We start from the raw sequence: 27,122 nt of genomic DNA on the forward strand, positions 1-27,122 counted from the left end.
CTAATTCTCACTAAACCTTACACTGCATCACATAGCAACTGTAGTCTTTAAGCCATTAATTTAGTCTGCCCATAATGCCATGGCATGATAGTGGCTTTCTTTGCACCGCAAATCATTATTGTAACTACAGAATCTCAATGTAAACTTGCAAAGAAATAAAAATTGTATTGTGTCGTGGCCTCACTGGGCCACTCTTCACTTCAGTCATCTCACACACCTATCCTCAGCCATTAAATTCACTCATGTTTCTCGTTTCTATACAAACCGATAACCTGTCTGGTGGAAGAAGTGTCTAAATAAAATGTCATAATACGCACATTGTTTTCCTTACAAATTAGATGTCAGTCATCATCCAGGAATATATATATTTGTAGGGCAAATAACCTTTTTTTGTAGAATGGACACTTTGTTAATTTTCTTGATTTTCACGGCCCTCATACATATAAAATAATCACTGATGTCAGCAAGATTAATTTATTGAATCATCGACCTCATTCATTACAGCCCTTCAATTTCTGCTTTCGAATTCTGGCAGCATCTCTTAACTTATTTCCCTTCCTACAAGTCCACTTCATACCGTACTTCTACCTCCCTCCATCAGAAGTTCCTAAGATTCAGGTTTGTTCCTCCTCTCTTCATACGTCGTCTGCTAAGAACTCGCACTTTCTGTTTTCCTTTAATACTTTTAACCACATTCTCATGCTACTGCAGTACGCAATTATGGCTCCAGATCTGCTGATATGAATAAAATATAGTGCATTACATGTATAGCAAAATCCATTTTTTATTACCTGACTCGTTGGCTGACGAGAAAGTCGTTTTGATTTGTTCCAAGATGTTAGTACAAGGATATAATTACAGAGTTCATGACAAGCAATCTGATGTTCAAAGTGCAACTCGTCATCGGCTCGGCTTTTTATTTTTATTTTTTGCTTGCTGCCATTCATTCGTATTAAGCGCGCCTTCCACACAGCACTTGAAGTCTTCTGACCACGTTCTCTTTGCAAGATCCTGAGTAGAAAAATAATTTGAAGATGTCAAAAGTGTAAATTTAATACATAGTTTCTTTCCCCGAGTCCCTCAAAAGCTCTCTCCACATGTCCTTCTTAAAGGAGCATCGATCAAACATAACAGGGAAGATGTAGGCAGCAACATTAGTGCCTCATAATGGCTGTTAAAAGGTCAAATAATGCAGCAGAGTACTAAAGAATTTTTTCAAGTATGACACAACTGTACGTGAAACAAAAAGCTACAAATTCAGAGTTGCTGATTTATGCTTTAAAATTAGAATAACAGTCAGAAATGCATCTAATTGTATATTGTGATATTTTCCTTTGGCCACAAAATTTTGTAACTAATTTTGCCACCTACACATTTCCTACAGCATTAAGGATGCAAACATCCTATAAATACCTTATATTTTCATTTGGTACTAAATGATATATATAAAAGTATTTAACTTTCAAATAATAATAAAACTTACTTAGTATCCAAGATTGTGATGTTTAAATGACTCTTTTGTCCATATCTTATTCCCAGTTTAATCTTCCCAAGACCTTCTTGTACATGATATGAGCCTCTGTAAGTATAAAATTTTCAGCTTGTTAAAAATTTAGTCACTCCATTTACCGGTGTCATTATGCTTTCTCATTCTAGATGTCCTATCTGTTTATTAACACACACCAACACCAAGTGTTGTAAAGTCTGTGATGTAGGTGAACTGTGCTTGTGATACAGTGAAGTACAAAAGAATACAGTTAAATGCAGCATGCCAAAGCCCCTTGTATGCAGAGCATTACGGGCAGGCTTAAAATTAACTTAAGATTAACTAAGCAATGAAGTATTCAGTGGTAAAACATTATTGTAAACAGATAACAATTAAGCACAAATGAGTATTACAAAAACAGGTCGTATGGTTGCTTGCATTGCTGTACAATCAGTATTTATTTATTTATTTATTTATTTATTTAATTTGAACGTGATACAGAGAAGTACAAGGAATACAATTTTTAAAGTGCAACATGCCAAAGCCCCTTGTATGCAGAGCATTATGGGCAGGCTTAAAATTAACTTAAGATTAACTAAACAATGATATATTCAGTGTTAAGTTTAATATGTTTATTATGCACCCCATACCCATCCCGTGGGCGGTAGTCAAAAGATTACAGAGGTACATAATGGGTCTAGGGACTGGGCCTCAAAGTTTTGATGGCTGAGCAAGTTACAGAGGTAATGAATTCGCAATTTACAAAGGTAATGAACTCACAATTTACAAAGGTAATGAACTATATTCAGTGTACATGTATTTATACACACTCATCTGAGTTTTCTTTGATTTTATCTTAATAGTTCTTGGTCTTATTAATTTTCCTTTTATATCCATGGGGAAGTGGAATAAGAATCTTTCCTCCGTAAGCCATGCGTGTTGTAAAAGTCAACTAAAATGCCGGGAACAATGGGCTAGTAACCCCTTTTCCTGTAAAGATTACTAAAAAGAATAAGAAGAAGAAAATTGTCAAAGTGGGAAGTCTGAATGTGCATGGATGTTGTGCAGATGATACGAAAGAGATGATTATGGATGTTATGAATGAGAAGAAGCTGGATGTCCTGGCTTTAAGTGAAACAAAGCTGAAGGGGGTGGGAGAGTTTCAGTGGAGAGGAATAAATGGGATTAGGTCAGGGGTTTCAAATAGAGTTAGAGCTAAAGAAGGAGTAGCAATAATGTTGAAGGATAAGCTATGGCAGGAAAAGAGGGACTATAAATGTATTAATTCAAGGATTATGTGGAGTAAAATAAAGATTGGATGTGAAAAGTGGGTTATAATAAGTGTGTATGCACCTGGAGAAGAGAGAAGTGTAGAGGAGAGAGATTTTGGGAAATGTTGAGTGAATGCGTGGGAAGTTTTGAATCAAGTGTGAGAGTAATGGTGGTTGGGGATTTCAATTCTAAAGTGGGTAAAAATGTTATGGAGGGAGTAGCAGGTAAATTTGGGGTGCCAGGGGTAAATGTAAATGGGGAGCCTTTAATTGAGCTATGTGTAGAAAGAGATTTGGTAATAAGTAATACATATTTTATGAAAAAGAGGATAAATAAATATACAAGGTATGATGTAGCACATAATGAAAGTAGTTTATTAGATTATGTATTGGTGGATAAAAGGTTGATGGGTAGGCTCCAGGATGTACATGTTTATAGAGGGGCAACTGATATATCGGATCATTATTTAGTTGTAGCTACAGTTAAAGTAAGAGGTAGATGGGAAAAGAGGAAGGTGACAGCAACAAGTAAGAGGGAGGTGAAAGTGTATAAACTAAGGGAGGAGGAAGTTCGGGTGAGATATAAGCGACTATTGGCAGAAAGATGGGCTAGTGCAAAGATGAGTAGTGGGGGGGTTGAAGAGGGTTGGAATAGTTTTAAAAATGCAGCATTAGAATGTGGGGCAGAAGTTTGTGGTTATAGGAGGGTGGGGGCAGGAGGAAAGAGGAGCGATTGGTTGAATGATGAAGTAAAGGGTGTGATAAAAGAGAAAAAGGTAGCTTATGAGAGGTTTTTACAAAGCAGAAGTGTTATAAGAAGAGCAGAGTATATGGAGAGTAAAAGAAAGGTAAAGAGAGTGGTGAGAGAGTGCAAAAGGAGAGCAGATGATAGAGTGGGAGAGGCACTGTCAAGAAATTTTAATGAAAATAAGAAAAAAATTTGGAGTGAGTTAAACAAGTTAAGAAAGCCTAGGGAAAGTATGGATTTGTCAGTTAAAAACAGAGTAGGGGAGGTAGTAGATGGGGAGATGGAGGCATTAGGTAGATGGCGAGAATATTTTGAGGAACTTTTAAATGTTAAGGAAGAAACAGAGGCAGTAATTTCATGCACTGGTCAGGGAGGTATACCATCTTTTAGGAGTGAAGAAGAGCAGAATGTAAGTGTGGGGGAGGTACGTGAGGCATTACGTAAAATGAAAGGGGGTAAAGCAGCTGGAACTGATGGGATCATGACAGAAATGTTAAAAGCAGGGAGGGATATAGTGTTGGAGTGGTTGGAACTTTTGTTTAATAAATGTATGAAAGAGGGGAAGGTACCTAGGGATTGGCGGAGAGAATGTATAGTCCCTTTATATAAAGGGAAAGGAGACAAAAGAGACTGTAAAAATTATAGAGGAATAAGTTTACTGAGTATACCAGGAAAAGTGTACGGTAGGGTTATAATTGAAAGAATTGGTGTGGCCCGGTGTCCTGGTGGCTAAAGCTCCCGCTTCACACACGGAGGGCCCGCGTTCGATTCCCGGCGGGTGGAAACATTTCGACACGTTTCCTGACACCTATTGTCCTGTTCACCTAGCAGCAAATAGGTACCTGGGTGTTAGTCGACTGGTGTGGGTCGCATCCTGGGGGACAAGATTAAGGACCCCAATGGAAATAAGTTAGACAGTCCTCGATGACGCACTGACTTTCTTGGGTTATCCTGGGTGGCTAACCCTCCGGGGTTAAAAATCCGAACGAAATCTTATCTTATCTTATCTTATCTTAATTAGAGGTAAGACAGAATGTAGGATTGCGGATGAGCAAGGAGGTTTCAGAGTGGGTAGGGGATGTGTAGTTCAAGTGTTTACATTGAAGCATATATGTGAACAGTATTTAGATAAAGGTAGGGAAGTTTTTATTGCCTTTATGGATTTAGAAAAGGCATATGATAGAGTGGATAGAGGAGCAATGTGGCAGATGTTGCAAGTATATGGAATAGGTGGTAAGTTATTAAATGCTGTAAAGAGTTTTTATGAGGATAGTGAGGCTCAGGTTAGGGTGTGTAGGAGAGAGGGAGACTATGGAAGAAGTGAATGTTTTCAGATACTTGGGAGCTGACGTGTCGGCGGATGGATTTATGAAGGATGAGGTTAATCATAGAATTGATGAGGGAAAAAAGGTGAGTGGTGCGTTGAGGTATATGTGGAGTCAAAAAACGTTATCTATGGAGGCAAAGAAGGGAATGTATGAAAGTATAGTAGTACCAACACTCTTATATGGGTGTGAAGCTTGGGTGGTAAATGCAGCAGCGAGGAGACGGTTGGAGGCAGTGGAGATGTCCTGTTTAAGGGCACTGTGTGGTGTAAATATTATGCAGAAAATTCGGAGTGTGGAAATTAGGAAAAGGTGTGGAGTTAATAAAAGTATTAGTCAGAGGGCAGAAGCGGGGTTGTTGAGGTGGTTTGGTCATTTAGAGAGAATGGATCAAAGTAGAATGACATGGAAAGCATATAAATCTATAGGGGAAGGAAGGCGGGGTAGGGGTCGTCCTCGAAAGGGTTGGAGAGAGGGGGTAAAGGAGGTTTTGTGGGCAAAGGGCTTGGACTTCCAGCAAGCATGCATGAGCATGTTAGATAGGAGTGAATGGAGACGAATGGTACTTGGGACCTGACGATCTGTTGGAGTGTGAGCAGGGTAATATTTAGTGAAGGGATTCAGGGAAACCGGTTATTTTCATATAGTCGGACTTGAGTCCTGGAAATGGGAAGTACAATGCCTGCACTTTAAAGGAGGGTTTTGGGATATTGGCAGTTTGGAGGGATATGTTGTGTATCTTTATATGTGTATGCTTCTAGACTGTTGTATTCTGAACACCTCTGCAAAAACAGTGATAATGTGCGAGTGTGGTGAAAGTGTTGAATGATGATGAAAGTATTTTCTTTTTGGGGATTTTCTTTCTTTTTTGGGTCACCCTGCCTCGGTGGGAGACGGCCGACTTGTTGAATATATATATATATATATATATATATATATATATATATATATATATATATATATATATATATATATATATATATATATATATATATATATGTCGTGCTGAATATGTAAAACTGGTCATTTAGCAAGAACTCATTTAAAATTAAGTCCTTTCTGAAATTTTCTTTTATATGTTTAAAGATATATTTTTTTCATTAATGTTAATGTAAAAAATTTTAATTTTGCACCAAAAGAATCTTAGAAAACTTACCTAACCTTATTATAACAAGAGCAATTTATTTTAGCCTAACCCAACTAAATATATTTTAGATTTGTTTACAGTAATTTAATACTAAACAAACACAGTTAAATATATTTTTTTCGTTAGGTTCAGAATGATTTTTGCGAAATTATTGCATACACAAATTTTCACTTGTCCTATATGGCAAGATGAGCGTTGCTATTTAAGCCAAGATCGCAAGTTCTGCCTATTCGGCACGACTTATATATATATATATATATATATATATATATATATATATATATATATATATATATATATATATATATATATATATATATATATATATATATATATATATATATATATATATATATATATATATATATATATATATATATATATATATATATATATATATATATATATATCTTCCATTGCATCTCATGTACCTGTGTTAAATTTCATCGTCCATTTATGACTCCAGTTACTCATTTTATCAGTCATCATGGAGAGATTTACAGTTATTTTTATTACTTATTATACCTATTTTTGCATCATCCATAAACTCAGCCAAAATTGGTCGGTGGATTAATAAAGTTCACTTCCAGAAAGACTATATAATCACCATTACAAATCTTGGAAAACAAAACATTTTACTGTGTAAAAGATACAGCCGAAGATACAAGTACCTACCTAAAAGGAAATCCCTTTCCCGAATCAGTGGAAGACGAGGTTACTGAAGACACTACAGGACCTGGAATAATATAAATTGCTTGTAACACGCGAAACAAATTCAGTAAGACTTCTTATTACACGGTACACCAGTAATGGATTCTGTGATCTCATTTTTGTCAAGTAAACCTTCCGCTTTGCTTCTCCTGCACACCTGTGGGCTCTAATTACCAAATGGTACAACCTGAGGAGGAATAATGGACATGGGCAGATGGCAGACTCCATAATTCATAGGACTTTCCTTCTAAAATAATTTTTCTTAGTTCAAAATGTTGCACGTTATTGTACTCAGGTTTAAGATACAAGTTAGTTTAATATGTTTATTATGCACCCGATACCCATCCTGTGGGCGGTAGTCAAAAGATTACAGAGGTAAATAATTGGTCCAGGGACTGGACTCCAAAGTTTTGATAGCTGAGCAAGTTACAGAGGTAATGAACTCACAATTTACTAAGGTAATGAACTCACAATTTATAAAGGTAATGAACTCACAATTTACAAAGGTAATGAACTCCAGGTAGGTCTGGTCACAATCATGACAAGTTACAAAGGTATTTACAGATTACAGAGGTACGTAATGGGTCCAGGGACTGAGCCCCCAAAGTTTTGATAGCTGAACTAGGTACAAAGGTAATGAGGTCACAAGTTACAAAGGTAATGAATTCTGTAGAATGGTTAAGATACAAAACATGAGACTTATTACATTCTTTATTATGGCACTCTATCGAAAATGCATTTGTATTCAAACACTAAGAAAAAGGAGCACTACCATAATCCTACTGGCCAAGTGTTATCTATTTCAAATGAAATATATATTATTTGATGCATACAAGACCAACCATGTTGTCCTGTAATCAACTTTGTTAGCAGTAAACACAAGTCACCTGAGTCATTCAGTGGTGGCATAACGCCCTAGATAATCTGGTCACCAGTAAGTATATTACCACTCGGAGTTGTCAGGAGTGAGTTCACCATTTCACTCACTGTAACATATTATCAACCATCCTGGAGAACTACCCTGACTTTGCCTATTTTAAATAACGCATAACCACTTAAACTTATATAAATTCAAGCTTACTTAGATAAAATCTAAGGTAATATAAATATTTCAGGACCACATGTAAACTGCACTGTAATGTTTATGTGACTAATTCATGTCTGCATAAATAACTCATTACGATTGTAACCAGATTAAAAACAGGTAAACAGCACATTACCACTGTAACTTATTTATGCACTTCTGTAATTTTTTGACTACTGCTGAAAATGGTATAAAATACCGACAAGTTGACGATTAAGACACATTTGCAACAGTTGGGTATCTGTATTGTTTAGGCTAGGTTAGGTAAGTTTTGTCATGAAACAGAACAAGTGTTTCCTGATACGGGTCTTAGTCATATGATGACCAGTAGCTGGAGCTTTTGGTCATCTGACCGAGGCCTTCCACTGGCTTATTGGTCCACCCTTTTAAAAATTATATATATTTCATTATTGTTGCAACGTTTTGTCTACGTGGTAGGCTTCATCAGTCAAATACAGAGGAGAATGTATTGTAGATAGCAGTAGTGGCGAGGTAAAGATGATGAAATCAATCCATCAACCCTAGAGAAAAAGTTTGAGGTGGTCAGTCCCTCAGACTGGAGAAGAGTTCAGTTCCATGGTCTGGAAAGATATGAAGCTGAAAAATGAGAATGGAGTTTTAAATACTGTCGAAGGTGAGGTGGAAGATCTCGAAGACGTTGCAGAGACGAGGTTCGCTAGTAGAAGCAAGAGGGCAAGAATTGAGGAGCATTGCAGAAAGCCCAATGGAAATATAAAGGACCCCAATGGAAATAAGTCACTGTCTGACTTTTTTGGGTTATCCTAGGTTCTCTACACATATGCTGCTATGTATGATAATTATATGTAACTGTATTTGTGTATACCTGAATAAACTTACTTACTTAATTACTTACTTACCTATGCTACGCAGGTTCTTCTGGAATCCAATCCTTCTCACTCATAACTAATAGTAAACCCATGAAGTTTTGGGAGATGTCCTCTGTACCAAGATACTGTTGTGTTGCTGTGTCTGACAGGAATGTTGAAAATGGGAGTAATAATCTCAGGGGATCTCACTTTCAGAGACCATAACATTGTATTAATCGCATCTGCTAGAAAAATGACAGACCGGATAATGAGAACCTTTAAAACTAGGGATGCCAAGCCCATGATGACACTCTTCAGGTCGCTTGTTCTTTCTAGGCTGGAATATTGCTGCACACTAACAGCACCTTTCAAGGCAGGTGAAATTGCTGACCTAGGAAATGTACAGAGAACCTTCATGGCACACATAACTGTGATAAAACACCTCAGTTACTGGGAATGCTTGAAGTTCCTCAACCTGTACTCTCTAAAACGCAGGCGGGAGAGATACATGATTATCTACACTTGAAAAATCCTAGAGGGATTAGTACCAAACTTGCACACGAAAATCACTTCCTGTGAAAGCAAAAAACTCGGTAGATGATGCAACATTCTTTCAATAAAAAAACAGGGGCGCTACTAGGACGATAAGTGACAACACAATAAGTGTCAGGGGTCCAAGACTGTTCAGCTGCCTCCTAACATACTTAAGGGGGGATTACCAATAGACTCCCTGGCTGTCTTCAAGAGGGCATTGGACAGGCACCTAAAGTCAGTACCTAACCAGCCGGGCTGTGGTTCGTACGTCGGGTTGCGTGCGGCCATCAGTAACAGCCTGGTTGATCAGGCCCTGATCCGCCATGAGGCCTGGTTGCAGACCGGGCCGCGGGGTTGTTGACCTCCGAAACCCTCTTCAGTTATATTCCAGGTAAATACGCCAGGCTGAGGGACTGACCGCCTCAAATATTGTACAGTACATAGTGACTTGGTGAAAGATGAATGTACATCCAAAATATATCATTCAAGGAAGTTATTTTTTAGTCTGATTTTTTTCCTTGTTGCGTGACATTTATGACACTGTTATTGGTCATTACTCATAATACAACTCAGTATTGTGGGACTGCAACTGGAGTTAATGAAACAGTGGCTTGTCCTTGTGAGTATTGTTCTCTGTTGCCAATTGAGTTTCTGCCACTGGTGAGGCTTAGGGTGGTGACATCTCTCTGACTTTACATATACTGCTTCAGTGTTGTTGACGTGTGGTACATGCTACTGGGATCAGTTATAAGCAGAGGTTAACAGGTGAGGAATTTTAAGAACCTATACTCTACTGATTACTTTCCGATTTTGCAACAATGGGGACTCATCTCACCCTCGTATAGCTAAAAGAGTACAAAGTACTCGTAATCGCCCCTTTGATTGTTAAGACACATGTGCAACATCTGGTTATCTTTATTGTAGATGTTTCGCCATCCAATGGCTTTATCAATACAAATTCTAGGACATAAGAGAGTAAAACTATATACAAAAGATGAGGTAATTAGTCCCTCAGCCTTGGTGTTGGTGTTGAGAGCACCTTCAAGGTGCTCTCAACAGGTGGTCAGTCTGCATTATAACAGGGGAACAATTACGTGTCATTTATCTTAATTTAAAATTTTCAAACATTTAATTTTAGGCAGTGATTTTTATTTCCCTAGTATATGACCTTTTGGGCCAAATAATAACAATAATAATAAAATAAAATAATTTTATGTCGAGACGTTATATAAAAATACAGCACTGTCATAATGACTTAATAGGCATAGCATAGACAGCATTTCGGGCCAACTTAAACTAGGATTGAGAGGGTTCACAGAAACCCAAGGAATATCAGAGGTATTTGTTGCGAATGTGATAACTGTGTGTTATGTTACAGTTTTCCAGCAAGTGCCTTAGTTTAACAGTTTTAAACCTTTAAACTGTAGGCAGCCAAAGTTGATATAGAGTGGGGTTCTGTTAGAAGGAAACCCTTGCTTATCAAGAGCATGGCTTGTGCGCACATTGTTAACTAACCAGTTACTGGTTTGGCAACCAATACTAAGCAGACCAACTGAAATAAACACTATACTCAGAGCCATGCCGATAATTAAACAAGGCAAACACTCAAATAAGGAAAGTCAAATATGAATGCATAAACTAAGACACATCAAGATGGAATACCTGATTCAGGTAATCATTATAATGTGCCTCTTACCTGAATTATCACAAGTGTTTTCTGATGTCATAGTAAAAGGATTAGTTTCAGAGTTGGGACTTCCACTGTCCCCAGCACATGATACTGGATACTCTAAGTCGGTATATACTGATGCTATAGTTTTGGATTGAGAGGCTGACTCTGAAGTGAGTGACTCCTTTGATTCAGAGTTGGCGCTTAAATTATCACCGTGCTCATCATAACTTCCATTATCAGCATATTTTCTCACAGGTTTCAAAATCTGAAAGATACAATGAAGGTGAATAAATCTGCCATTTGATACAAAATACACTGCTGCTCACCAAATTATATTGCAGGAAAGAATAAAAGAATTTTTTAACACGTCGGCCGTCTTTCACCGCGGCAGGGTATACCTGGAGTATACCTGGAGAGGGCTTCGGGAGTCAATGTCCCCTCGATTCGGTCTGAGACTGGCTGGTCAGGTACTGACTATAGGTGCCTGTCCAGTGCATTCTTGAAGACGGCCAGGGGTATATTGGTAATCCCCCTTATGTATGCCCCTGACACTTAATGAGTTGTCTCTCAGTGTACTCGTGGCACCCCTTCTTTTCACTGGGGGAATGTTGCATCTCCTGCCGAGTCGTTTGCTCTCACAGGGAGTGATTTTCGTGTGCAAGTTTGGTACTAATCCCTCTAGGATTTTCCAAGTGTATATTATCATGTATCTTTCTCGCCTGCACTTCAGGGAATACAAATCAAGGGACTTCAACCGTTCCCAGTAATTTAAGTGCCTTATCGTACTTATGTGTGCCGTGAAAGTTCTCTGTACACTCTCCAGGTTAGCAATGTCGCCAGCCTTGAAGGGGGCAGTTAGTGTACAGCAGTATTCCAGCCTAGAGAGAACAAGCAATTTGAAGAGAATCATCATGGGCTTGGCATCCCTAGTTTTGAAGGTTCTCATTATCCATCTTTGAAGGCGATATCCTCTGACATTATCATTCCCAGGTCCTTCACATTACTTTTTCGCTCTATTGTATGGTTAGAATTTGTTGTGTATCCTGATACAATTTAATTTCCTCAAGTCTTCCATATCTGAGTAGTTGAAATTTCTCTTCACTGAACTTCATATTGTTTTTAGTGGCCCATTTGAAGATTTGGTTGATGTCCGCTTGGAGTCTTGCGGTGTCTTCGATGAAGGACACTGTCATGGCAATTTGGGTGTCATACGCAAAAGAAGACATGGAGCTATGGCTTATATATTTATCTATGTTAGATATGAGGAATAGGAATAGGAGGGGAGCGAGTACTGTGCCTGGTGGAACAGAGCTTTTCACCGTAGCTGTCTCGGACTTTACTCTGTTTACTATTACTCTTTGTGTTCTGTTTGTCAGGAAGTTACAGATCCATCTACCAACTTTTCCTCTTATTCCTTTATCACGCATTTTGTGCGTTATTATACCGTGGTCACACTGGTCGAAAGGTTTTGCAAAGACTGTGTATACTATATCTGCATTTTGTTTATCCTATATAGAATCCAGAACCTTAGTCATAGTAGTCCAGTAGCTGGGACAGGCAGGAGCGACCTGCTCTGAACCCATGTTGCCCTTGGTTGTGTAACTGATGGGTATCAAGGTGGCTGGTGATCTTGCTTCTTAGAACCCTCTCAAAGATTTTTATATGGGATGTTAGTGCTATCGGTTTGTAGTTCTTTGCAATTGCTTTACTTCCACCTTTGCAGAGTGGGGCTATGTCTGTTGTTTTAGTGAGTGTTGTGGGATGACCCGTGACAGGGGATCCTTGCAGTTCTTGATGAACACGGAGTTCCATGAGTCTGGGCCTGGGGTAAAGTGCATAGACATGTCATTTATTGCCTTTTCAAAGTCTTGTGGTGTTGGAATAATATCAGAGATTTTTGAGATGACCAAATTTTGGGTCTCGTTCATAAAGAATTCATTAGGATTGTCGACCCTTAGACTGGGTAACGGCTCACTGAACACTGAGTCGTATTGGGACTTTAGTTTCTCACTCATTTCTTGGCTGTCATCTGTGTATGTCCCATCTCGCCTAAGCAGGGGCCCATTACTGGATATTGTTTTTCCCTTAGATTGGGCATAAGAGAAGAAGCATTTTTTTTTCAATTTCCTTTATGGCTTCTAGTTCTTCCTGCGATTCTTGTCTCCTATAAAATTCATTCAGCCTAAGGTCTATTTCATTGACCAGTGCCTCCCTTCGTATTTCATATATATTGGCCCCTCTCAGGAACTCTGTGATTCTTCACCTTCGTCTGTTTAGGGAGCATCTCTCTCTTTCTAGTTACATCTTCTCTTTCGTTTTCTTAATGAAATGTTCCTTGAGCAGCTCTCAAGAACCACAGAGGTTCGGATCCGTGTTGTTTAGGATATCTTCCCCTCTTGTTTCATTTAGGACATGGTTGACTTGTTCCCAATGTATGTTTTTGTTATTGAAGTTGAATTTTGTGAAGACACCCTCATGACTGATCACATTTTCTGGTCAGGAGCCCTGTGCATACATGTCTGTACCTCTATTATGTTGTGATCTGAGTGTATTGTCATTGATACGGTTATATTATGTATCACATAGCCGTTGTTAGTGAAGATAAGGTCCAGCGTGTTTTCTAGTCTTGTAGGCTCTAATATTTGCTGGTTTAAGGTGAATTTGGTGCAGAGATTTAATAACTTGTGTGTGTGTGAATTTTCATCTGAGCTGCCTCCTGGGGTAATCTATGCTAAAATATTATTTGCTACACTCCTCCATTTTAGGTGTCTCAAGTTGAAATCTCCCAGTAGTAAGAAGTTTGGGGCAGGAGTTGGGGGATTTTCCAGACAGTGGTCAGTTTTCAAAAGCGTGTCCTGGAATTGCTGGGAAGTTGCATCCGGAGGCTTGTATACAACCACAATGACGAGTGTTTAGTTTTCAATCTTTGCCGCCAAAACTTAGTTCTTAGTAGTTCTGAGCAAATGAGCCAACTCCCCCCCCCCCCTCCTTGTTGCCTGTTTAATCTGTCGCATTTGAATAGGTTATAACCTGGGATGACCCAAAAAAGAAACATTAGATGTCACTCCAAACAACTAATCTCCCAAACCCCTCCTTTAAAGCGCAGGTATTGTACTTCTCACCTCCAGGACTCAAGTCCTGCTAACCGGTTTCCCTGAATCCCTTCATAAAATATTGTTCACACTCCAACAGCTCGTCAGGTCCGAAAAAACATTTATCTCCGCTCACTCCTATCTAACATGCTTACACGTGCCTGCTGCATGTCCAGGCCCCTTGCACACAAAACCTCTTTTACCCCTCCCTCCAACCTTTCCAAGGACGACCCCTACCCCTCCTCCCCTCTATTACAGATTTATGCACCCTCCAAGTCAACCTATTTTGCTCCACCCTCTCTAAATGACCAAACCACCTCAATAACCCCTCTTCATCCCCCTGAATAATAGTTTTAGTAACTCCATACCTAATTTCCACACTACGAATTCTCTGCATAATATTTACACCACACATTGCCCTTAGACACGACATCTCCACTGCCTGCAGCCTCTTTCTCGCTGCAACATTCACAACCCATGTTTCACACCCATATAAGATTGTTGGTACCACTATATTCTCTTACAGTCCCTTCTTTGCCTCCAGAGATAATAATAATATCTTTATTTATACAAGTGTATGTGCAAGGTATATAGGCCTAGCTGACATCAATGATATATTAATACATAGAAAGCCGCTTCTTATTACCTGGAGAGAGAGTTCCTGGATGCAGAGCATTTCGAGCAAATTAGGTCACTTTTGTCCCAGGATGCGACCCACACCACTCGACTAACACCCAGGTACCCATTTTACTGATGGGTGTAAGGGAACACACCCAGTGTTTGCATTCTTTACCGGGAATCAAACCCAGACCCTCACCCTGTGAAACAAGAGCTTTTTTTTTTTTGTCTCCACAGATACCTCAATGTGCCACTCACCTTGTTTTCTTCATCAGTTTTATGGTTAACCTCGTCCTTTATAAACCCATCTGTTGACAAATCTACTCTCAAAAATATGAACATATTCAATTGTTCCATACTCTCTCCCTCCAATGTGATATCCAATTTTTCTTTACCTAATTCGTTTTCTACCCTCATCACCTTACTCTTATCTATATTCAGTTTCAACTTTCTTTTCACACCCTCCCAAACTCGTCCACTAACCTTTGCAACTTTTCTTTAGAATCTCCCAAAAGCACAGTATTATCAGCAAAAAGTAACTATGTCAACTCCCATTTTGTATATGATTCCCCATAATTTAATACAGCCCCTCTCTCCAACACCCTAGCATTACTTCTTTGGCAGCTCCATCTATAAATATGTTAAACAACTATGGTGACATTACACATCCTTGTCTAAAGCCTGCTTCACTGGAACGTAATCTCCTCTCCTACACAACCTAACCTGAGCCTCACTGTTCTCATAAAAACTCTTTAGAGCATTTAATAACTTATTACCTATTCCATACACTTGCAACATCTGCCACATTGCCCCCATATCCACCCTGTCAATATGCCTTTTGTAAATCCATAAATGCAATAAAAACACCCCTACCTTTACCTAAATATTGTTCACATATATGCTTCAATGTAAACACTTGATCCACATATCCCCTACCCTTCCTAAAGTCTCCTTGTTCATCTGCAATCCTGCTCTCCATCTTATCTCTAATTCTTTCAATAATAACCCTACCTTACATTACCTGGTATACTCAGTAAACTTATTCCCCTATAATTTTTTTCAATGTCTTTTGTCCCTCTTCCCTTTATATAAAGTAATTATACACGCTCTCTGCCAATCCCTAGGTATCTTCCTCTCTTTCATACATTTATTAAACAAAAGTACCAACCACTCCAAAACTACATCCCCCCTCCCTACTTCTAACATTTCTGTCATAATCCCATCAGTTCCAGCTGCATTATCCCCCTCTGCATCTCCCTCACACTCACATCCGGCTCTTCTTCAATCCTAAAAGATGTAATACCTCCCTGACCAATGCATGAAATTGCTACTTCCCTCTCTTCATCAACATTTAACAGTTCCTCAATATTCCCACCATCTTCCCAAAACCTCCAACTCCCCATCTACTAACTCCCCTATTCTGTTTTTAACTATCAAATCCATTCGTTCCCTAAGCTTTCTTAACCTATTTATCTCGCCCCAAAAATTTTCTTATTCTCAGCAAAATTTGTTGACAACGCCTCACTCACTCTATCACTTGCTCTCCTTTTGCACTCCCTAACCACTCTCTTCACCTCTCTTTTAATCTCCAGATACTCCAGCCTTCTTATATCACTTTTGCTTGTAAAAATCTCTCATAAGTAACCTTTCTTTTATCACACCCTTTACCTCATCATTTCCTCACCTTTCCTCCTGCATCCACCCTCCTATAGCCACAAATTTCTGCTCCGCATTCTAACACTGCCATTTTAAAACTATTCTACTCCTCTTCAACCGTTCCCCCCAACTTCCCATACTTGCACTCGCCCATCTTACTCCCAATAGTTGCTTATATCTCACATTAACTTCCTCCTCCCTTAGTTTATAAACTTTCACCTCTCTTTTTACTTGCTGTTGCCGTTTTCCTTTTGCTCCATCTACCTTTTACTCTAACTAACTACAACTAAATAATAATCCGATATATTTGTTGCCCTCCAATAAACATGTACATCCCGAAACTTACACATCAATCTTTTATCCACCAATACATAATCTAACAAACTACTTTCATTACGTGCTATATCATATCTTGTATACTTATTCATCCCCTTTTTCTTAAAATATGTATTACTTATTACCAAACCTTTCTATATATAGTTCAGTTAGAGGCTCCTCATTTTCATTTTTCTCTGGCGCCCCAAACTTACCTACTACTCCCTCCGTAACAGTTATACCTACTATAGAATTTAGGTCCCCCACCACAAGTACTGTCTCACTTGGTTCAAAACTTATGGTAATAAATTTATGGAATAATCTATATTCCTAGTAATCTACAATTTGTAGTACAATCTTAGGAGAGTGCTGCAGTTAAAAATTCACTCTATAAAGCTAATCAGACAAAATTTGAAGACCCTGCAAAAGCCAATTGGTCAGTAACAGTACTATAGGATAAATATCTACTTACGGTAACTTTTGTCCCACTTGCCTACGATTGTGGATCTTTGACACTTATGGGTACTTACATAAAGAGTTAAGTGGACGAAGATGTTTTCTCCAGTATTGAACTCAATAAGCTGAGCTGACTTCATGTGAGGCTCATTCAGTAGGAAACTCAACTCTTTCTCAGTTTCCTGAATTATATTGCCAAGAATCTGAAAACAAGAACATCATTAACTGTAACCACTCACATAATAGCACAAAAAAATAAATATGTTGAGTGCATGTCCTTTCCATTACATGTAGTAATGTAGAGAGAATGGCGGCACAAAACCATTTCTTCGTTATATGATGCTTTCATCTTTGTGCTTAATCTTACACATCTGTGAAACAACAGCAAGCATACTCTGGTGGCCTGGTGGTTAACGCTCTCGCTTCACACGGTGGGGGCCTGGGTTCGATTCCCAGCCAGAGTAGAAACATTGGACGTGTTTCTTTCACCTGTTGTCTATGTTCCCCATCAGTAAAATGGGTACCTGGATGTTAGTCGACTGGTGTGGGTCGCATCCTGGGACACTGACCTAAGGAGGCCTGGTCACAGACCGGGCCGCGGGGGCGTTGACCCCAGGAACTCTCTCCAGATAAACTCCAGATACTGTATGAGGATATTTTAGTCTGTGTTTAATGTGTTCGAAACAATTGTCTTTTCTCTGCCACCTTTCGGTAAAACCAAATTGGAGAGATATAAGAGACCTGTTCACTGTTACCGTACAGCTGTGTATCACAAAAAACATTGGAAAGCATCTTTCTTTCAATAGAGTATTAAGTCCCATTATGGAGGTGATGCTCCAGGAGCATGCAGCACCACCCTGGAAGTGATGCTCCAGGAGCATGCAGCACCACCCTGGAAGTGATGCTCCAGGAGCATGCAGCACCACCCTGGAAGTGATGCTCCAGGAGCATGCAGCACCACCCTGGAAGTGATGCTCCAGGAGCATGCAGCACCATCCTGGAAGTGATGCTCCAGGAGCATGCAGCACCACCCTGGAGGTGATGCTCCAGGAGCATGCAGCACCACCCTGGAAGTGATGCTCCAGGAGCATGCAGCACCATCCTGGAAGTGATGCTCCAGGAGCATGCAGCACCACCCTGGAAGTGATGCTCCAGGAGCATGCAGCGTCACCCTGGAAGTGATGCTCCAGGAGCATGCAGCACCACCCTGGAAGTGATGCTCCAGGAGCATGCAGCGTCACCCTGGAAGTGATGCTCCAGGAGCATGCAGCACCACCCTGGAAGTGATGCTCCAGGAGCATGCAGCACCACCCTGGAAGTGATGCTCCAGGAGCATGCAGCACCACCCTGGAAGTGATGCTCCAGGAGCATGCAGCACCACCCTGGAAGTGATGCTCCAGGAGCATGCAGCACCACCCTGGAAGTGATGCTCCAGGAGCATGTAGCACCACCCTGGAAGTTATGCTCCAGGAGCATGCAGCACCACCCTGGAAGTGATGCTCCAGGAGCATGCAGCACCACCCTGGAAGTGATGCTCCAGGAGCATGCAGCACCGCCTTGGAAGTGATGCTCCAGGAGCATGCAGCACCACCCTGGAAGTGATGCTCCAGGAGCATGCAGCACCACCCTGGAAGTTATGCTCCAGGAGCATGCAGCACCGCCTTGGAAGTGATGCTCCAGGAGCATGCAGCACCACCCTGGAAGTGATGCTCCAGGAGCATGTAGCACCACCCTGGAAGTTATGTTCCAGGAGCATGCAGCACCACCCTGGAAGTGATGCTCCAGGAGCATGCAGCACCACCCTGGAGGTGATGCTCCAGGAGCATGCAGCACCACCCTGGAAGTGATGCTCCAGGAGCATGCAGCACCAGCCTGGAAGTGATGCTCCAGGAGCATGCAGCACCACCCTGGAAGTGATGCTCCAGGAGCATGCAGCGTCACCCTGGAAGTGATGCTCCAGGAGCATGCAGCACCACCCTGGAAGTGATGCTCCAGGAGCATGCAGCGTCACCCTGGAAGTGATGCTCCAGGAGCATGCAGCACCACCCTGGAAGTGATGCTCCAGGAGCATGCAGCACCACCCTGGAAGTGATGCTCCAGGAGCATGCAGCACCACCCTGGAAGTGATGCTCCAGGAGCATGCAGCACCACCCTGGAAGTGATGCTCCAGGAGCATGCAGCACCACCCTGGAAGTGATGCTCCAGGAGCATGCAGCACCACCCTGGAAGTGATGCTCCAGGAGCATGTAGCACCACCCTGGAAGTTATGCTCCAGGAGCATGCAGCACCACCCTGGAAGTGATGCTCCAGGAGCATGCAGCACCACCCTGGAAGTGATGCTCCAGGAGCATGTAGCACCACCCTGGAAGTTATGCTCCAGGAGCATGCAGCACCACCCTGGAAGTGATGCTCCAGGAGCATGCAGCACCACCCTGGAAGTGATGCTCCAGGAGCATGCAGCACCACCCTGGAAGTGATGCTCCAGGAGCATGCAGCACCACCCTGGAAGTGATGCTCCAGGAGCATGCAGCACCACCCTGGAAGTGATGCTCCAGGAGCATGCAGCACCACCCTGGAAGTGATGCTCCAGGAGCATGCAGCACCACCCTGGAAGTGATGCTCCAGGAGCATGCAGGACCACCCTGGAAGTGATGCGCCAGGAGCATGTAGCACCACCCTGGAAGTTATGCTCCAGGAGCATGCAGCACCACCCTGGAAGTGATGCTCCAGGAGCATGCAGCACCACCCTTGAAGTGATGCTCCACGAGCATGCAGCACCACCCTGGAAGTGATGCTCCAGGAGCATGCAGCACCACCCTGGAAGTGATGCTCCAGGAGCATGCAGCACCACCTTGGAAGTGATGCTCCAGGAGCATGCAGCACCACCCTGGAAGTGATGCTCCAGGAGCATGTAGCACCACCCTGGAAGTTATGCTCCAGGAGCATGCAGCACCACCCTGGAAGTGATGCTCCAGGAGCATGTAGCACCACCCTGGAAGTTATGCTCCAGGAGCATGCAGCACCACCCTGGAAGTGATGCTCCAGGAGAATGCAGCACCACCTTGGAAGTTATGCTCCAGGAGCATGCAGCACCACCCTGGAAGTGATGCTCCAGGAGCATGTAGCACCACCCTGGAAGTTATGCTCCAGGAGCATGCAGCACCACCCTGGAAGTGATGCTCCAGGAGCATGCAGCACCACCTTGGAAGTTATGCTCCAGGAGCATGCAGCACCACCCTGGAAGTGATGCTCCAGGAGCATGCAGCACCACCCTGGAAGTGATGCTCCAGGAGCATGCAGCACCACCCTGGAAGTGATGCTCCAGGAGCATGCAGCACCACCCTGGAAGTGATGCTCCAGGAGCATGCAGCACCACCCTGGAAGTGATGCTCCAGGAGCATGCAGCACCACCCTGGAAGTGATGCTCCAGGAGCATGCAGCACCACCCTGGAAGTGATGCTCCAGGAGCATGCAGCACCACCCTGGAAGTGATGCTCCAGGAGCATGCAGCACCACCCTGGAAGTGATGCTCCAGGAGCATGCAGCACCACCCTGGAAGTGATGCTCCAGGAGCATGCAGATAATATGATTATAATATAGTAAAACAAGATTGTACAAAATATGATATTGTCAAGATATTGACAATGTTAAGTAAAAGGACAAAAGTGCAACTAATGCGACATTTTATTGTGAAAACGTTTCGCTTTCCAGGAGCTTAGTCAAGCCTATACAACAATACATGGACACAGGGGGTATACATAGGCTGTAGAGTGAGGTGTAAGGCACAATATAATCGTTGTAAAAGTAGCAGTAGTAGTTGTAATATTAATGGTTGTAGTAGTAGTAATAATACAAGTGGTTATTAGAGCTTACTGCTTGGGTAGCATGAAAATGGGTTGGGCAAATATTTTTGTTAGTATGTTGAATTTGAGAAGGCCTGTTGTAGTGTTACTCCTCTCTTGTGTTCTTATGTAGTATCAGCGGCAACAACTGTGTGATGGCAGGTTTATTGTTTTAAGGAGGATTCTTGCTAATACTTCAGAGACGATGAAGCTGCCTTCATTTTTCTTGTGTTAGAAATAGTGGTTAATCATGATTCAAGGCATTTACGTCTACGGAAATTAGGTTCTTTAATCACTAATCGGGCGTCATTGATTTCATGAGGTGACTGGCGGAATTCCGTTGTTGTACGCAGGCGTTGTTTAAGTTATCGTTCCTACATATGGGATTTAATGTTTTCATTGAGACGTGTTTCAATGCTTCTTGGTGTTTCACCTACGTACATTCTGTCGCAGACTCCACAGGGTATAGTGTAAACTCCTGCAATAACTAGTTTATGGTCCTTCAATTTTGCCCTAGTTACATCTTTTATGGGAGTGCTGGTTGCGATGGTGACTCCAGTGTTAGCTTGCGAGAGTACTTTAGAAATGTTCAATGAAACCTGGCTGCTGGGAAGGATTATAATTTTGTTATGAGTGATGTTGGTGCGTGGAAAATTAATGATCTGAAGGAAAGTCTTTTTTTGCAGTCTTTAATGAAAAAGAAAAGAAAATGTAGATCAGTGAGGGTTTGGTATATATATATACACTCCTCGTTAAGAAACTCAGGACTACAAATTCGGTATGCTCTTAGGAAAAATCCGATGATGATGCCTCTTTTGATCTTAGAATCTTGGCTGGAATAGAAGTGTGTGAGATCATTTTTGTTTGTAGGTTTCCGGTAAACTTGAACCCTTATTAGGGATGAAAACATTGGATGTTTCCTTACACCGGTTGTCTTTGTTCACCCATCAGTAAAAGGGGTACCTGGGTGTTAGTCGACTGGTATGAGTCGCATCCTGGGACAAAACTGACCTAATTTGCCCGAAATGCTCTGCATAACAAGCGGCTTTCTGTACAGTAATATGTTACTGATGTCAGCTAGGACTGTATACCTTGTACATGTACTTATAGTAAATAAAGATATTATTATTACATTGTGAATGAAGACGTCTAGAAAAGGTAGCTTGTTACTGGACTCTTCTTCAAATGTAAACTGGAGAGCCGGTTCATCTGCGTTGAGTCTTGCCTGAAGATTCCGCATATCTGAATTCTTGGCTTCATATCTAGAAGTATAAATAATAGAAGTCCTCAGGTTGTTCTTCAACTCTTTATATCCTTGGTTAGGCCTCATTTAGACTATGCTCAGTTCTGGTCACCGTATTACAGAATGGATATAAATGCTCTGGAAAACGTACAGAGGAGGATGACAAAGATGATCCCATGTATCAGAAATCTTCCTTATGAGGATAGACTGAGGACCTTGAATCTGCACTCTCTCGAAAGGCGTAGAATTAGGGGGGATATGATCGAGGTGTATAAATGGAAAACAGGAATAAATAAAGGGGATGTAAATAGCGTGCTGAAAATTTCCAGCCAAGACAGGACTCGCAGCAGTGGTTTCAAGTTAGAAAAATTCAGATTCAGGAAGGATATAGGAAAGCAATGGTTTGGTAATAGAGTTGTAGATGAGTGGAACAAACTACCGAGTACAGTTATTGAGGCTAAAACGTTGTGTAGTTTTAAAAATAGGTTAAATAAATACATGAGTGGGTGTGGGTGGGTGTGAGTTGGACCTGACTAGCTTGTGCTGCTGGGTCTGGTGCCGTGCTCCTTCCTTGAGTGGAGGTGACCAGACTGGGTGGGTCATTGGGCTTATCCGGGGATGGGGGACATGGACCTGCTCCTCATAGGTCAGTAGGCTTGTTGCAGTGTTTCTTCTTTCTTATGTTCTTATATCAACACGTTTGGGAGTTATTATGAGGACGTCGTCCACATAACAACGTACCATGTGACGCTGGTGGGGATGATAGTGAAGCGTTCAGCTTCCAACTGTTCCATATAACGTTGCCACAATAAAATGTCGCATTAGTTGCATTTGTGTCCTTTTAATACCATGTTTATTATACCAGAGGATGTGTATTCAAAGACCGTAATACAATACTTCTATTCAGACTTTACTTAGATATCCTTTCAAAAACCAAAGATTCAAAAATGGATATAATCATAACTTTAATTTTTAAAGGATGAACGGATAAGCCAGCGAAAGACCCCGGTCAGATGAACTAAACGCTCCAGCTGCAGGTCATCATTTGACCAAGACCTGCGCTAGGAAACACTTGTCCTGTTTCCGAACAAACCTACCTAACCTAATCTTCTCAATAATATAACAAAATAACCCTGATTAACAAAAGTTATAGTATCTGTAATTCAAGAAAGTACTTACCTGGATTTTTAACTTTTGTTTTTGAGGATCTGCAATAAGGAAATCGATGCCCTCTTCAAATTCAATTCGTATTCCTTCTTGGCCATTGGAATACACAAGTGAACTGCTCATTTGTTTTGACTTTCCGCCAACTTTAAGCCGAATATCCAACTTTTGGTCAAACTGCAAATCGTAGTAATTTTCGGAATGTTAAAATCCACCTCAGTCAAACAGAGAACCTGAACAATCATATATTTTATCAGCTTCATTAATGTCTCCTACATATTGCAGATTACTCTATTTTTACAGAGACACTTCACTCATACAAATACAATAATTATGCATTAATCTGAACATATACTGTGTAGTATAGAGAACATTGTCTTATTCACTCTGTTTTTAGCTAAGATAAAGGGACCATCAGTAATAGCATTAACATAGAGATTAAAAAGACGCAAATACGGTAAAATATCAAGAGATAAAGCAGCAAAGGGCACATAGCATGATATATGGTGAATCAGAAAATATGATAACAATAAGAAATATGCAAAGCTATAGAAATAACAAATATTAGGAGTGTGTCAGAGTATCGGTATCGGCTAATTGTTATGGTACTGATATCAACAAAAAAAGTTGGTATTTTGCGGTAGCATTAAAAAAATTAGAGCTCATAGCACTGTAAATGTATAAAATCCGTTGGAGAGAACAATCTAGCCAGAAAGGGAGAGTGATCTAGTAGTGACCAGTGAAGAGGCAGAGCCAGGAGCTTTGAATCGACTAGGTGAGTACACATCTATAATTATTATTTTAATATTATAATAATACAACATTACCGTGATCAGATCTATATCACCTTCCTCACCCAAACATATTCTTCGCTCGATAAACTCACTCATCTTCTTAAATTACCCAATAAGGCATAATTATAGCCTTAAAGAAAAAAATCAGGATTAAAAGCCATGGTGACAAATATTAACAAAGAAAATTTCCAAGTTGAAACTTACAACGAATATCTCAGCGTAATCAAGCCACACCTTGAGTACTGCACAACTCTGTGTTCTCCTGGCTTGGTCTTCACCTTCCTGCCACTGCTGAACATTACAATAACAAATCATATAAATTTAGGTACGATTCTATAAAGTCATATTTAACTCAACTTACAATAATAAAAATAAAAGTACTGAAAGAAATATACAGCCAAAAATAAATAAGTGTACAGCCCTCTCATGTTCAGGTGTATAGTGGTTGAAGCATAAGGAGGGACAACTCACAACCAAATTTGGCCTAAAATAACATCATTGCACTGATAATAGGCATGCATTAATTACAGATGTACCACTGTATTATTTCTCTTCCACATATGCATGACACATTTAATAAGCCAAGGGCAATAATACGCCAAGAGCAATTCCTGCCACAGACACGTGTATTCCACATACTTCTTAAATTTTCAAGAAACAACCTTTTATTTCCGCAACATACTGTATCATTAATATAAAATGTAAAATTCAGTATACGGTAGATGGGAATTTTCCTTAGATACAAACCTCTGTCAACATTACAGCATCATTTGTGAGTTCAAACCATGTAGCTTCAGTGGAAAAAAACGAATGTAGATTGTCTGCCACACGATAGTGTTTCGTCTGCAAAAGAGTAATCTCCAGTCAGGGGCGGCGCTAGCATTTCTATAGTGGGGGCTTAAGGGTGGAAACCTTTCTGGAAGGGGAAGGGGCCTAGGAGATATGAAGAGAAACTCTTCTTGTATATGCTTGTATTTGGTCCTAATGAAAAATGTATATCTGTATTACAGGCATATTCAAGGTAGGAATCTTGAATAGGCCATGCCTCAGTTACATAAATAACAAAAAAAAAGGCACAATACCGTGACTGGAACGATACACAAATAACCCGCATATAAAAGAGAGAAGCTTACGACGACGTTTCGGTCCGACTTGGACCATTGACATCTATACCATCTATACCATTCTCACCTCTCAACGCCTAAGCAAGGTCCGTACACGTGCTTTCTGCTAGTGTGGCATTATGGCACAGAAGAAGCACATCTCGAGAGTAAGACTGCAAGGCAGTGGACCAGGGATGCTGAGGAAGCAATAAGGATACAAGGACTACACAACAGACGGAAAATAAAGTGGGAAAGCATATGAAAACCTTCATTCTCATCAGTACTACTCAACCATATTCTCCCGATAATGCTTGGGTCAACAGGCCTCAAAGACCAGTTTTTGGTGTACCCCATCAATAAGCTTGAAGGCTTGCATTCAACCAAGGAAATCCTTCTATCCCCACAGACTGGCACATTAAAGCAACAATACGAGCCTTTCACCAGGAAAAATCTAAATGAATAACAATCATTCAGAATTACGCAAGAGATTGATGAGAGGACATTGGTAGAAAGGAGGGCAATGGAGCGCCAGAGTTGACGGAGCAAGTCATAAATTGTCTGGAGTTAAGGAACTATTAGAAAGGAAGAGAGATAAAGCAGCCATTTCAGGCATTGAAGGAAGCAACTGAACGAGACAATCAAGAGATGCTGGACTGACAGTATGACTAACAATTCTTGGAAAATGAAACCAGTTGTCTGTTCATAACATAACCATGAGAGTCTAGTTCGTCTGGTGCACTGGTATGCCAGTGTAATTTCCCACAACAAGCAGTGATGAAAAGAGGAGGCGGCCAAAACTCTAAATGTGGTTCGATGCAACAGTAATTTTTTGGTCACTAATGAAGACCAACAATGTTGCCAACTATGGCTCAAAAGCCGTGTTAGTACTGTAATCAGAGAGCGCAAATGCCTGTGAGAGTTTGAAAAATCCTGGACTTCAGAACATGCTGAAGCATAAACAATCAGAGCAAGAGGAACCATTTATGTTTTATTACTGTGCAGAAAACTGGAATTAAAACTACATATTAAGGCATCTCTAGAGTACAATTATATTATACATATATAACTGTATTAAGAAAACTATTACTAGTGTTGTGCATTAAAGACTAAAGATAACGTTTTAAATTCATCCTCATAATTTACTATGTGAGTGAACATGAAGCACCTAGCAAGTTAATGTTAAAAAAGTTTGTAAACATTCAGTTAGGCTAGGCTAAATTTAGATAAGATGAATGAATACATACATTTAAATTACATTTTGTAATTTCTTTGGGTAACAATAATAAACACAACTGACTACAGAATACTGTACAGTATTTTGAAAAAGAAATATTGTGCATTACTACATCACTGTATTGAATAGTGCAGTACAGCAGTGTATTGTATATAAAAAAGTATTCCAACCAAGTAAGCTAGTACAGTTTTATTAACTAATCTGCTGCAGATTCCTTGGTGGCCAGATAACAAGACCCTTATTGCATTTTCTTCGTTATTTCAAAACTCTGTGCAAGTAATATGTACAGTAAACATGTAAACCTGTAAATATCTACAGGTGAACAAAGGAAAAGAATGTATGGAAGTTTCCTAGCACAATATTCCCTTGAATGTCTTAAGGGACTTAAGGTTGTTTGTGCTGCTGTGTGGTCGGCAGCGCAGCTACCACATTAAATGAACCAGGACCCGAGACTATGGAAAGTGTTGAACTTGTATCTGCTAAAGGAAGTGAAACATTGGTAAACCCAGGGAAGGATTTTATTTGTAGATGAATGATTCAGAGAACCGACATGTTGATAAATTAGACACATGTGCAACTCTTAGGTATCTTTATTGAAGAAACGTTTCGCCACACAGTGGCTTCATCAGTCCATACGTAGGAGAAACTTGAAGAACAGGAGGAGAATGAGGTAATCAGTCCCTCAACCTTGAGTCGATGTGTTCAGTCCATCAATCTTGAATAGATTGATGGACTGAACACATCGACTCAAGGTTGAGGGACTGATTACCTCATTCTCCTCCTGTTCTTCAAGTTTCTCC

General features: G+C 40.6%; 1 protein-coding gene across 2 annotated transcripts in view; it reads right to left on the reverse strand.

Annotated features, from left to right (window-relative positions):
• The window catches only part of LOC128688916 (uncharacterized), a 46,837-nt gene extending 19,917 nt beyond the window's left edge, over nt 1–26,920 (reverse strand). Inside the window, exons 1-8 of one of the 2 annotated variants that reach the window (XM_070082854.1) lie at nt 24,733–26,915; nt 24,190–24,276; nt 23,207–23,368; nt 17,017–17,145; nt 10,830–11,070; nt 6,653–6,713; nt 1,484–1,579; nt 792–1,011 (exon numbers count right to left, since the gene is read on the reverse strand). In XM_070082854.1, coding sequence (XP_069938955.1) covers nt 792–1,011; nt 1,484–1,579; nt 6,653–6,713; nt 10,830–11,070; nt 17,017–17,145; nt 23,207–23,368; nt 24,190–24,276; nt 24,733–24,744 — 1,008 coding nt within the window. In that variant the 5' untranslated portion in view covers nt 24,745–26,915. Of the gene's footprint in view, nt 1–791; nt 1,012–1,483; nt 1,580–6,652; nt 6,714–10,829; nt 11,071–17,016; nt 17,146–23,206; nt 23,369–24,189; nt 24,277–24,732 lie in introns of both variants that reach the window. The other variant, XM_070082845.1, reaches the window with a different exon arrangement.
• Between the last annotated feature and the right edge of the window lie 202 nt (nt 26,921–27,122).

This window comes from Cherax quadricarinatus, chromosome 1 (assembly GCF_038502225.1).
Source record: "Cherax quadricarinatus isolate ZL_2023a chromosome 1, ASM3850222v1, whole genome shotgun sequence".
In the NCBI taxonomy this organism is placed as follows: domain Eukaryota; kingdom Metazoa; phylum Arthropoda; class Malacostraca; order Decapoda; family Parastacidae; genus Cherax; species Cherax quadricarinatus.